We start from the raw sequence: 14,420 nt of genomic DNA, 5'->3' as shown, positions 1-14,420 counted from the left end.
GGTGATTCCGAACTCAGACAACGCTTCACTTCTTGAAAAAAAAAAATTCCTTCGACGAAACCTAGTATTATCACCACTAGATTTTAGTCTAATATTTACCGTGACTAATTATTAGTCTAGCTATTATTACTATTATATAAGCGTTAAAAAAATACTTATATAACTCATAATAATAGCCCAAATATTTATTATAAGTTCCTAATAACGTTACTATAATTAAATAAAAGCTATATTAAAAATAGCGTAGGCGTAGCTCACTTACAACGGGTTTTATAGAAAACCAGGCTTTACTTGGAGCATCGTTTCCGAGCCAAAAATATCTTCTTCTCGGAGCCGCCGAGCACTCCTAGGCTTCCGCCTCGTGCTAGGGAGGTTCCCTAGGCTTTTCGGGGGATTTCGGGGCTAAAGAGAGGTTCTAGAGAGAGAGAGAGAGAGAGTAAAGAAAAGAAAGGATGGGAAAGGTGTGAAGAAAATGAGGGTATGAGGGTGGGAGACGTGGTATTTATAGGGTGAAAATGGTTGAACTTGGTGACACATGTCACCATCTAGTGGCAAGACTTGGGGAGAAAGAAATGTCCAAGATTGTGCTACATCACCCATTTTCGTACAGCACACTTCCGACTTCTAAAATCCGTAACTTTCACATACGACCTCCGTTTTTAACGTTCCTTATATCCACGCGTAGGCAAAAATAATATCTACAACTTTCATTTTGACTCCGTCGGCTAATTCTCGACCGATCTTAAATTTAACAGTACGAGCCGTTTAGACTGTTAAATGACTGCGAAGAATTCGTAACTCCTTCATACGGACTCCATTTTCATCTGTCTTTTTACCCTTGAGTTCCTATTAATGAGATATTCAACTCTCATTTAGTTCGCATAAGCCAAAAACCGCTCGAACTAAAATTCGAGTTTCGAGCTATACACTGCTAGGCCGAATCTTAGAAAAATCATAACTTCTTCATACGAAATCATAAATTCACTTTTTACGCTTCCCAGTGCCGTGTTGGTTCCGTCGCGAAACTTCAACGGGTCATAACTTCTTCATTATAACTCGGATTTCGGCGTTCTTTATATGTACGGAAACCTTGTGACATATAATACAACTTGGTTCAAATTATTTATTCTAAATAATATTTTGTCGAAAAGTCATTTTCTACCCCTATTATCTCTAAATTGACTAGCCTGGATGTACGGGCGTTACAATTATTTCCCCCTTAGGATGATTACGTCCCAGAATCATCAACGAAACAGGGCAGTATAATGACTCCATACATTATCTCTTCATCCTAGGTAATAACTGTAACTTCTATGTTGCTTCGAATGGGTATCTAACTCTTGGACTCCTTGATTGCAAGCGGTGCTTGGTCTAGCACCTGCTCGTTAGACTTTCAATCATGACCTTCGTGTCACAAGCTCATTCTTTATCAGAGACACCTTCTTCTTCTTAGGATAAGTTAATTTGATTGCTACAATTGATCGAGGTGTCATATTCTAATGACCTATTATCGTACGTAACAACGCTTAGACTCAGGTCTCTTAGAGTCAAATTCTGGAATGGAATATGCCTTCCTTCGTCAATCTTTGAGAATTTCCTTTCTTTGTTGGATTTTGAAGATCCTTCATGCTTCTTTTTCTCGCCAACTTCAGCTCTCTCCAGACCCTTATCTCGTATCTGGGTCTCCACATTCTTAGCAGCCCAGATGGCGGCTTTCAAAGTGGTAGTTTGCTTGACCATTGGACTGAAGTCCGCTGGTAATCCAAGGGAAAATTTGTTAACCTTAGAGAGTTCAGTTGGGACGAGGTAAGGAACAAGCTTCATTTTCTCCGTAAAACTTGTAGTATACTCGATGACACTCATCCTTCCCTTCTTTAGATTTTGAAACACGTTGTTGATCTCCAGAAGATCCTGCTCAGAGCAGTACTGCATTTTTAACTGCACCAGAAAATCCTCCCATGACATCTTGCTCGCTTCTCCTTTGGGCATCGAATCGGCTAGTAGCTTCCACAAGCTTAGTACTCCAGATTTCAACAAAGGAACCGCGAGAGCAGTCTTCTGCCTGTTGCTACACTCGCAACTCTCAAACATCGTCTCCATCTCAGAGATCCAGTTCATGACTTCCACTGGCGTCGGGCTTCCAGATAGACTCGGTGGTTTGGACGCCATGAAATCCTTGTATTTGCATCCACGTCCATCATTTCCTCCATCCTAGTGGTTTTGCCTAACTATTGGTGGGTTGGCTTGACCAACACTCCCACTGTAGTATCCCTCCTCAGTCTGCCCTTCGTTCAACTCGGCTGTTCAATCTATATGGTCACTTCCTCTCGATTTTGCTGGAACAAACGTCTGGTTTCCTCCATTTGACGATCCAACATTGCCTGGATCATCGCTTGCACTCCGGCCATCGTTATTGGCTCAGCAGTGGCCACCACAACCGGTATTTGCTCAATCACTGGGGGTTGGTTTCGGTTCCCATTTGCATTCACGTTTCCGCTACGGGTCCTTACCATCTTGATCTATACACCGAATAAGTTGAATCTAGATCTTTATTTAGGATTGACATTTAAATCATCCTTATCACACCGAAACGTTTATATGCTAGTTCTAATATCGTATTCGTACGTTTAGAATCCTAAATACATAAGGTTTCCAGATCCGGTCGGCAACAGACCATAGATCCGATCAAACTATAGCATAACAAATCATTTAGCACATAAAAGCAATTTAGGCATCATTCCTAAATTAAGCTAGTGCTCACACCTCACAATCATCGCTTAGCATTCTAAGTTTAAGTCTAGAAATAAATCTATATTCCTAGTTCGCTTAAACTAATGCTCTGATACCAACTGTGACATCCCCATTTTCACGGCCAGAAAAGACCGATTTTGTTTATGCTTTATATAAATCAGAGTACTTCTTTTCATAAAAATGTTGCGGAATTTGTTCCCAGAAAAATACGATAAATACGTTATCAAAATATTTTCGAAGAAACGTATTTTATTCATTTAAAAACGTTTGGGATGTCATCGTCAATACAGAAACATAAGCATAAACAGAACTTACATTTATTTACACTAGTGATCTACATCTCTGTAATCCCTCAGTGTAATGTGACTTCATATCAACACCTGTGATATAAATAAACTGAGTGGGTCAGGTTGGGAAACCTGGTGAGTACATAGGGTTTTCAACCCACAATAATATAATTATTATGTTTAAACAATCAAAACAATCAACCTAATTACCCATCCCCATTATCTTCTTTAATCTTTAGGATCTACTCTAAGAATCAACTATTCCTCGTTCATTCATTCCTAAGGATCATCCTAAGGAATCAACACAAAGTCCATCGTTGCCACAGTTTACACAACGGGCACTAAGTCTGCATAGTCGCCAAGGTTTAGGCATCAAGTCTGCATGATCACCAGGGTTTAGGCATCAAGTCTGCATGATCACCAGGGTTTAGGCATCAAGTCTGCATGATCACCAGGGTTTAGGCATCAAGTCTGTATGATCACCAGGGTTTAGAGTACACCGGGTGAACACATCGTTCATAACACCTACAGGTTGCGAGCCTGCTAGTGTTCCACTGGACTGTCTAGAATAGTTCGTGGTTGTCATCCATACTCTGCTGAATGATGGGGCCATCATTTGGGAAAAAGACTTCTCACATCGTCCACCTCTCACCCTAACCTCGTGGTCTATAACACCTCTCAACTCATATTCCATCTATTATATCTACTCATGTTTACCCCAACATTATCGTAGATATAAAATACATATACAGTTTAAATCATTTAAAACATGTATAAAATCGTTCATTTAGCATAGACAACAAGTACTCAGATAATATGCACACATAGCACGTAATTTATATAAAATACTTCATATCTATGTGTAAGATGAAAGTAACTATGCACTCACTTGAAAAATGTGGTGATTCCGAACTCAGACAGCGCTTCACTTCTTGAAAAAAAAAATCTTTCGACAAAACCTAGTATTATCACCACTAGATTTTAGTCTAATATTTACCGTGACTAATTATTAGTCTAGCTATTATTACTATTATATAAGCGTTAAAAAAATACTTATATAACTCATAATAATAGCCCAAATATTTATTATAAGTTCCTAATAACGTTACTATAATTAAATAAAAGCTATATTAAAAATAGCGTAGACATAGCTCACTTACAGCTAGGGGTGTTAACGGGGCGGTTCGGTTCGGATAGTAATAAAATTGTGAACCGTTATCACGGGGCGGGTACTTCATGTGCACTAACCGAAACCGAACCGAATTAGCAAAAAAACCGAACCGAACCGAACCGTATAAAGGCGGGTAACCACGGTTCGGTTCACGGGTACCCGCTAAATATAAAAATTTAAATACAATTAAAATTACAAACTTCATTCCAACGATTTCTTTCTAAAAATTACTAAGTCCAAAGAATTATAAAAACATAATAAAGGTTAAATAACATACAATATAATTGGTATAATAAATATAAAAATAAAAATAGAAGAAAACATAACATAGAAGTGTAAAATTGGAATAGCCGATCATGATATTTGTTTGGGATATGGCTAAAAGTTCAATGAAAATGAATAATATTATATATATATATATATATATATATATATATATATATATATATATATATATATATATATATATATATATATATATATATATATATATATATATATATATATATATCAAGCGGTTCGGTTCGGTTATGCGCGGATACCTAAGTATCAAAACCAAAACCGACCCGTTGATATCCGGTTTTTTCGGTTTCGGTTTTTTTATGTTTCGGTTTTTTTCGGTTTCGGATCGGCCGGTTCGGCTCGGTTTTGCGGTTTTTTTGCACACCCCTATTTACAGCGGGTTTTATAGAAAACCAGGCTTTGCTTGGAGCATCGTTTCTGAGCCAAAAATCTCTTCTTCTCGGAGCCGTCGAGCACTCCTGGGCTTCCGCCTCGTGCTAGGGAGGTTCCCTAGGCTTTTCGGGGGATTTCGGGGCTAGAGAGAGGTTCTAGAGAGAGAGACTAAAGAGAAGAAAGAATGGGAAAGGTGTGAAGAAAATGAGGGTGGGAGACGTGGTATTTATAGGGTGAAAATGGTTGAACTTGGTGACACATGTTACCATCTAGTGGCAAGACTTGGGGAGAAAGCAATGGCCAAGATTGTGCCACATCACCCATTTTCGCACAACACACTTCCGACTTCTAAAATCCGTAACTTTCACATACGACCTCCGTTTTTGACGTTCATTATATCCACACGTAGGTAAAAATAATATCTACAACTTTCATTTTGACTCCGTCGGCTAATTCTCGACCGATCTTAAATTTAACAGTACGAGACGTTTAGACTGTTAAATGACCGCGAAGAATTCGTAACTCCTTCATACGGACTCCGTTTTCATCTGTCTTTTTACCCTTGAGTTCCTATTAATGAGATATTCAACTCTCATTTAGTTCGCATAAGCCATAAACCGCTCGAACTTAAATTCGAGTTTCGGGCTATACACTGCTAAGCCGAATCTTAGAAAAATCATAACTTCTTCATACGAAGTCAGATTTGGGCGTTCTTTTTATGGATCTTCTCGGTTTAACATATTCTACGAATTTTGTTTAGATCACTAAGGCTAAATCTCACTCTATTATAAATTCACTTTTTACGCTTCCCGGTGCCGTGTTGGTTCCGTCGCGAAACTTCGACGGGTCATAACTTCTTCATTATAACTCGGATTTCGGCGTTCTTTATATGTACGGAAACCTTGTGACATATAATACAACTTGGTTCAAATTATTTATTCTAAATAATATTATGTCGAAAAGTCATTTTCGACCCCTATTATCTCTAAATTGACTACCCGGATCTATGGGCGTTACATAGAAGAATCTTCTTTTCTCTATTTGGGAGAAGCTTTGGGCATTTCGTACAAGTTGTAAAGAAAGATGTCGATTTTCTCAAGAAGAATTTCAGTCTCCTTCTTGGCCTCGGCCTTATTATCCAGGTTTTGCTTATTCTCACTTTCTCCATAATCTCTATTTTTGGCATAATTTGCTTGTAATTATAATTTCAAATTATTTACATTTCCAACTTTTGTTGATATCTACGCTAAATGACCAATTTCATTCAACAACCGAACTTCACTTGCTCATGCTCATGCCAATGAAGATATCCATATTGTTGATGCTGAATCTGATGGGTTTGAATTGGAAATCGGTGCTCTTGTCATGAAACTAAGGCCTAGGTCTATGATCTGTCTTATTATTCCTTTTAAAAATTTAACTTATTGTTTTATAGAAGAATACAATAAGATAATATATCTCTTCTTTCAGGAGTCTTTAATTCGTGTTAACAACAAACTTATATTGTTGGCATCCCTTAGTAATTCATTGGAGTAAATTGTCGATTCTATAGAAAGGCAAGTTCTTATTTTATTTATCGATATATGAAACACATGTTTTTTTTAAAAAAAAAAAAAATTATGTGTCATGTAATCTACAGGTTTGGAAATGCATCAGCAAAAGCATCTGATGAAGAAGTGGTACAAGAACAGAATGATGTTAAGCTGACACCTGGGAATGGGCATAATAAACTCCCATATTGGGGTTATCTTCTTTAAAGCTCACTGGTTTGCTCCGTTTGATCTTCAATTTCTTCTCCTCTTTTTGTGTTTGGGTTTCTGTTTTACTCCATGTTGATTTTGATTTCGATATATATCATATAAGTAACAGTTGAACAAGAACTCATCCATGGAGTTTCTGCCACCAATGATCACAACAACACAATAAGAACAGGTTAATCTAAAGTCAAACACCCTTTTGTGTTTTTCCAAATCCATTTTCAATCAAACAAATCATAACTCTAGATAGATTAATGTCCTTGGATTCAGGAACACTATGGAGTACAGTTGCTCACATCATCACTGCAGTCTAATCTTTCATGAACGTATTTGTACGTAGTTTCTACATTTAAGTAGTATTATTCGGTCAACAGATGAAAAACAGGCGTTGCTATGTGGTTGGCTTCAGTTTCTTAACTTCTTTGGGACTGGTGTTGCTTATGTGGTTACAACCTCAACTTGTATGATGTAATTAATTAACATGCCTCTTTCTCAAATGTTTTCAAAGAGATGTTTATTGTTCATGTATACAACACTTTATCCATACAAAGCAATTCAGAAATCAAATTGTTACCATAAAGAAGGGCAGGAGGCTACATGTGAATATTCGGGCAAAGAGTCTCAATATTTAAAAGATAAATTAGATTACTCATGTCAAAGAGTCTCAATATTTATAACTGTTATGTATGGTCTATCAACACTTTACCATCCATGTTTTTAAATTTATAAATACGTAATGTATTAAATATGATTACACTATATTGTTATTGTTGCTATAGATTCATTTATTCTATTCAATATAACAATTTAAGATGTTGTAAGCACTTAATCGATCAGGGGCATTTTAGTAATTTTGTCGAAGTTTATTAAAATATTATATATTTGTTATATTTTTTCCTTATTCTACAAATTTTTCAAATTTACATGTCAAAGAGTCTCAATAGTTATAACTGTTATGTATGGTCTATCGACACTTTACCATCCATTTTTTTAAATTTATAAATACGTAATTTTTAAATATGATTACATTCCAGAATCTTTATGTCATATCAGCATTAACCAAATTTATATTTTCCTACATTTTGTAAATATATTAAAAATATTATATAAGATGTTTAATTTCGATATCTTACCATATTTATGAAAATATTGTGTATTTATTATATAATTTCCTTATTCTACAAGCTTTTCAAATTTACAGTTTTTTATATGGTAATATTATCTTAAATATGGTATGATTTTATTTATTTTTTCCTTATTCTACAAGCTTTTCAATTTTACAATTTTTTATATGGTAATATTATATTTTAAAGATAGTATGATTTTATCTATTTCTACTTATATTTGAGATGTTATACTGATATTATTTTGGATATCATACCATATATATAAAACATCTTTTAAGTATGGAAATGATATTACATTCCACAATCTTTGTGTCATATCAGCGTTAACCACATTTATATTTTCCTATATTTTGTAAAAATATATTAACCATCTTATATTGATATTATTTTCGATATCATACCATATTTATGAAAATATTGTATATTTATTATATAATTTCCTTATTCTACAAGCTTTTCAAATTTATAATTTTTTATATGGTAAATATTATCTTAAATATGGTATGATTTTATTTATTTTTGTAATTATATTAGACATGGTATATTGATATTACTTTGGAGATCATACCATAATTAAAACATGTCTTAAGTATGGAAATGATATTACATTCCAAAATCTTTATGTGATATCAGCATTAACCAAATTTATTTTTCCCTATAAATATACTATCTACGATTTTTCATTACAAATCAAAATTCTCTCTAACCAATTATCCCCTTCCATTGCAGATAATAGTATTCCATGGCATCTAACAATGCAGATCAGGTCATCTTTGATAAGGTTGCTGAAATCAACGCATCTAAAGAGTCTTTGAACATACGTGTTAAAGTCGTCATGCTTTGGAAGCCGACCTATATAAACAATCCTAATATGGTCACAAGCCTGGACATGATTTTAATTGATCAGGAGGTACTGTTTTTACACCATTTGTTTTTTAGATTATCAATTTCTTATGTTATCTCTATTCAAACAAATTGAAATTCGATTTTTGTTATGCTTTTTTACTTCTATTCATACAATTTTAATAATCAATTGTATTATTTTTAAAAATAAACTTTAGTCTATGTAATGAAATCTCTTATTGTTCCTTTTTTTTAATATTTTTTTCTACACTTTTTTTATCTTTCATTGTCACCTACAGGGAAGTAGAATTCAAGCAACAATAAAAAAAAAAAAAAAAAATCTTATTCCTGTATTTGAATCCCTATTCGATGAAGGAGCTGTCCGGGAGATCAGTAACTTCGCTTTGGCTAGCAATGAAAGCGAATACATGCTTGTCCCTCATAAACATAAAATCAATTTCTACAAAACCACAAAAGTTCGTGTATCCAATGATTTTGTTGATACAGTAGATCCTTATCATTTTATCTCTTTCCCAGATTTGCTAGCCAGGAACTTTGACACTTGTGTTGCATTTGGTATGTTATGTTGTTAGTTTAACTTATTTCTATACTTCAATTTTTAATGTAATACACATTTGGATTATTATTACTAATTTATTAAATTTTTTCACATAGATTTTCTAGGTGTTGTGTCAACTGATCCCATGCGAGTCACTGTTGAGTATGGAAGAGAGAAAAGGTTAATGAATCTGGTTGCTCAGGATTTAAGGTACACATTCGTATTATTATTACACATTCCTCCGTTTATCTTTATCTTTCATTAATAACCACAATGCATATTTAGTGGTACGAGAATTGCAGTCGCTTTGTGGGGCAGTTTTGCAATGAAGCTGAATACTTACATTTCACAACATAATAATGTCACTTCTCCTGTTATTATCCTGCTACGTTTGGCGAAACTCAAAATTTGGGGTGGTAAGTGTTTTTTACAACAAATTATCATTTCAACTTCAAAGTAATTACTGATAATATTATTTTACTTTTTTCTTGCAGGTCAGCCTCAAGTTGGTAATTGTTTGTTTGGGTCTAGATTGCATATAAATGATGATATGCCTCAGATTTTGGAGTTCAAATCAAAGTATGTTATTTACCATTTTTAACACATTTATCTTACTAAATTATTACTTTTGTTGAATAACCTCACTTTTTTGTTTATGTAGTCTTAATGCTTTGGATACGAATGTTGAGTCTTCTAGCCGTACATCCCAACTCAACTCATATACCGTTCTGTCTAATCCAGAGGATTACTACCTCCGTTTTCAGATAAAAAACATTGATGAAATTCCTGATTTTAATGAGGTTTACTTAGCATTTTTATATAACAGTTTCCGCATTCTATTATTGTTTTGACTTTATATCTACAATTTATATGAAATAATATTTTAATATGATTCCTTTTTTTTTCCTATATATGAAACAGGAAGTTGGTTTAACCATTATCGCTACTATCATTGGTTTTGATATGGATGATGGTTGGTATTCATTTTATTGTCGTGATTGTTCTAAAAAAGTTACTAAAAATGATGATGATCTTGATGCTGGCCCCTTTCACTGTGATGGTTGTGGGTTTGTCTCAGATGTATTTGGAAAGTAAGTAATTATTATCTCTTTGACTATACATGTATTTTACATTTTTCATATATTTCATTGTGTATGTCAGGTACGTTTATTCTTTTCAATACTCTGTCTTCATCGTCTTCAATTTATACTCTCTGTATTATTGATTTTCAATCAGATTGTAACTTTTAAGTGATAAATAACAACGTTCCTAAAATATCTAGGGTTAATAATGTATTAATATGAAAAACAAGTTATTTTCGTTTTTAAGTTTAATTCATTAATATCATATTAAATATAAATATTTATATATGTAGTTTGTATTTAAATTTTAAATCAACGTCTTTTGAATTCTATTTTTTTTAAATTGACGTCTTTCAAAGTGTTATTAAACTTTGTAATTTTGCAATCTTAGATTCGGGTTTTATATATATATATATATATATATATATATATATATATATATATATATATATATATATATATATATATATATATTTACTATCTTATAAAAGAAATCTAACTATTTTTAAAAATAGATTGATTATAATAATAATATTTTTTTAAGACGTCCAAATGATGAAGCTGATAGTACAACTAGCTATTAATAAAATAATATTAAATTTTAACCACATTTTGAATTCAAATATTTATCATCAAATCTCCTTATATTTCTCAGCAATTTGATATGGTTCCCTCAAATCCCGGATTCATTCAAATTTTGAACCCTTTTCGATATCCTTAAATTTAGCATGTTAATTTAAATATCCCTCCAATCGCAAATACCTCTTTGTTCCCTCGTCTGCTATAAAGCCCACCGTCTAGGAATAAAAAATGACTTCATCTCCCAAATAACACCATAGTTTGATTATTTTGTCTTCGACATGTACTTTCTTTTGTAACATAACATTTTTGTAGAGGAAACATATCACCAAAAAAATTTACACACTCCGCCGCTTTACGCGGGTACGCTGCTAGTATATATATATATATATATATATATATATATATATATATATATATATAATTTCAAACAATATTTGTTTTTTGTCCAGATAAATGACTCAAACCACAATTGCTAATTGTAGCAACTCTTTGTCATCGATCATCTACTCCGAAAATGAAGATTTCCTTCATAATTTTGATTTCAAAAGTATTGTTGATCTCAAACAAGTACATCAGGTATATATAAATCACTTTCATTTACAATATATAATTTTTGAGAAATTGGTTTTCTATTATTTATATCTTATTCCTTGATTATTATTATTTTATACTAAAATTTAAACTTCCATTAACATTTTTTAGGAAAAAACTTTAATTGTTGTCGGTACGATTAAGCAACTATGTGCTGAAGGGGAATGGTACTGTTTTACTTGTATTATATGTCAATAGAAAGTCGTGAAACAAATTTTAATACATCAAGATCAGTCTCAAGATAAAGAAGTTTTTTTATTGTAACACTTCAAGCTGCATAAACAAAGTCATTTCTATTGTTCCCAGGTTTTGAAACTTATTTTATAAATATTATTATATTGTTCTGTTAAATTATATAAATTTATTTTACTAAATATGTTTACATCAATGCTTTCAGTTTTAAAATCACCATTGTAGTTGAAGATATTACCGGTTCGGCATCATTTACTTTATATGATTCTAACGCAAAGAAGCTTATAAGAAAAAACGCACAAGAGTTGGTTCATGAGTTCTATAAGGTTATACATATTAACTTCATTTACATAAAACAAAATTATCATTTTGTATATCTATTTTTATAAACATTCTTTTTTTTTTAGGTTGGTAATAATGAAATTTATCCATCTGCTCTAAATATACTACTGGAAAAAAAGATGGCGTTCAAAATTCAAATTACACATGACAATTTGAATAACAAAACTGAAGGTTATGCTATCTCAAGGATCACGTCTAACAATACAATCATTGATGTATTGGGAAAAAAATGAAAATGGATCGGGTAAAATTCTTTACCCTCAATGCTACAAACAATATACTTATTATCAATTAAAATCATATGTCATCAAATATTAAATTTTAAGTTTTTCTAATATTATTATCTTATTATTTCTTTCTTTTGCAGTTATCGTTATTGACTTCTGAACTAATTATTGAAATTCTTTCACGAACATCATTACAAACATTTGCTACTGTACGTTGTACAAATACATTACATATTATGGAAATCTAACATACAACAACTATGTTCTTCATAACTACAACCGTAGAAATAATGTGGTTTGTGGAATTATCGTTCAAAAAAAAAACCATGGAGAAATATAGAGCATCAGTTTCTTCCGTCTTTTGGTAGCAACAATCATGACATTAATTGGCTACCACATACTTGTACTATTTTAGCATCATCATTGTGTGGACTCCTTTATGAATCATATGATCCAGATGAATACGTTTCAAAGATTTTATTTCTTATCAAACCAACGACTTCAGATGCCAAATGGATACCGTTTCCGACCTCTAAATACACTGCAACAAAGTTTGCTTTGGTAGTTATCAGTTCAAACCCGTTACATTTCAAGGTCATTCGATTGTCATACACAAAGCCATCGTAAGAGAACCACTTGGATTGTGGTGACTTGGTAAGGCATGTGGAAGATATGGTGGATAACCTATTGACCCATGTTCAAATTCTGGCACCACTCAGCCCTTGTGGCCATGGAGGTTCGCCTGCAGTGACTCCAGGGCATGAAGCAAAGCTTTATGTTTGCAGCGGGGGATTAGTCGGTGCGCGAAAGCTGGCCCGGAAACCCTCGTTAGGGAAGATCCCTTTCCAAAAAAAAAAAAGCCATCGTAAGAGTTTATATGTAGTACATTTTATGTTATTAATTTACTTTATGATTTACTTATATGTTATTTTATTTGTAGTGATATGCCTACAGAAAAAGTGGACTATGATTACTACAACATAGAATTGTTTTCATCTACTACATGGCAATGGAGGGAGTTTCAAAATATCCAGTTACCATCATCTGTTCATCATGTCTCTGATGAGGCAGTTACAAGTGGCGGTACCTTATACTTCTTATTATCTAATGATAGCATATTGTGATTTGATATTTATTCAGAAGAACATATACTCATATTTTCACCTTCTACTGTTAATGAATCAAAACCGTATGCATCGAGACTAATCAACTTTCAGGGAAAATTAGGATATCTCTCTATAAGTGGAGATACTTCGTGGGCTATTTTGATTTTCATTCACAATCGATGGGTTAAAGTAGATGATAGTACTTACAATGAAAGTGCACATGAATGGTGGGATTATAGAAACAATACCTTATATTTCTTTTGAGGAAATACAATTGAGTATGAGGTTCCGGCACATCATTCTCAACAAGTTTTTTCAATCCATTCTGATTTTGATACAGTTACTATGCCAAGTCGATATTACTGATTATATATATATATATATATATATATATATATATATATATATATATATATATATATATATATTAATTTGCATTCGAACATAGTTGTTTTTATTGTAATGAACTATTTTAATATTTTATATTATTCTATGATTTATTAGTTTTTTTTATTTATTCTTTTAATTGTTATGAAATTAAAATAGCTATTGTAATGTATGTTAATGAATTTAAAATAACTATGGTAATCTACTTTTAATTATCGTGCTTCCTATGATGTAATATACGTTTACAATTCAATGTTTTTTTTATATGCTCTCCGCGTTTAACGCGGATTTTAATCTAGTTCTTAAATATATGTCGCTTCATTTAATTTCATAATAAAATTGGAAGAAAATGTCCTTCATTCGATCGAAAAGAAATAATAGCAAAAATTTCAAAAAGGATATAAATCATTAAAAAATACATCCAAAACCCAAGATCATATCTCAATTAATCCTTCATTATTTTAAGTATTTAATATTTCCTTCGTGTATTACAAAGCCAACTCAAGGTGATGAGAGAAAATAAAAGAATATATGGAGTATAGAGAGAATCTAAGGAGTATTTAAAATTTTAGTCGGTTGTTTTTATATTTATATTTTCTTAAAGTATTAAACGTGAATAAATTTTTAAGAATGTCACATGAAATTATTAAAATCATATTCTAAAAAATGTCACTTGGCACTTAGTGATTTTTATTTATTAAGTACTATAGATATAGATTTTACCGATCCTCTTCCAAGAGT

At 32.4% G+C, this 14,420-nt stretch overlaps 1 protein-coding gene and 1 long non-coding RNA gene across 2 annotated transcripts; both read left to right on the top strand.

Annotated features, from left to right (window-relative positions):
• Positions 1-6,600: 6,600 nt before the first annotated feature.
• Positions 6,601-6,988, top strand: LOC145045452 (uncharacterized). Its single transcript, XR_013681830.1, has 3 exons — positions 6,601-6,650; positions 6,754-6,816; positions 6,912-6,988. It is a non-coding gene; the product is annotated as an uncharacterized LOC145045452 (long non-coding RNA).
• Positions 6,989-8,510: 1,522 nt separating this feature from the next.
• On the top strand, positions 8,511-10,395 carry LOC145046822 (uncharacterized). Its single transcript, XM_078995090.1, has 8 exons — positions 8,511-8,678; positions 8,911-9,187; positions 9,287-9,380; positions 9,456-9,586; positions 9,665-9,749; positions 9,832-9,970; positions 10,092-10,261; positions 10,332-10,395. Exons 1-8 carry the CDS (start codon positions 8,511-8,513, stop codon positions 10,393-10,395), a joined length of 1,128 nt encoding a protein of 375 aa, XP_078851216.1.
• The last annotated feature ends 4,025 nt before the right edge of the window (positions 10,396-14,420 follow it).

Source organism: Lactuca saligna, chromosome 5 (genome assembly GCF_052625555.1).
Source record: "Lactuca saligna cultivar CGN05327 chromosome 5, ASM5262555v1, whole genome shotgun sequence".
In the NCBI taxonomy this organism is placed as follows: Eukaryota; Viridiplantae; Streptophyta; class Magnoliopsida; order Asterales; family Asteraceae; genus Lactuca; species Lactuca saligna.
Note: the sequence above shows the minus strand (reverse complement) of the source record. Positions and strands in the feature narration are given on the sequence as shown.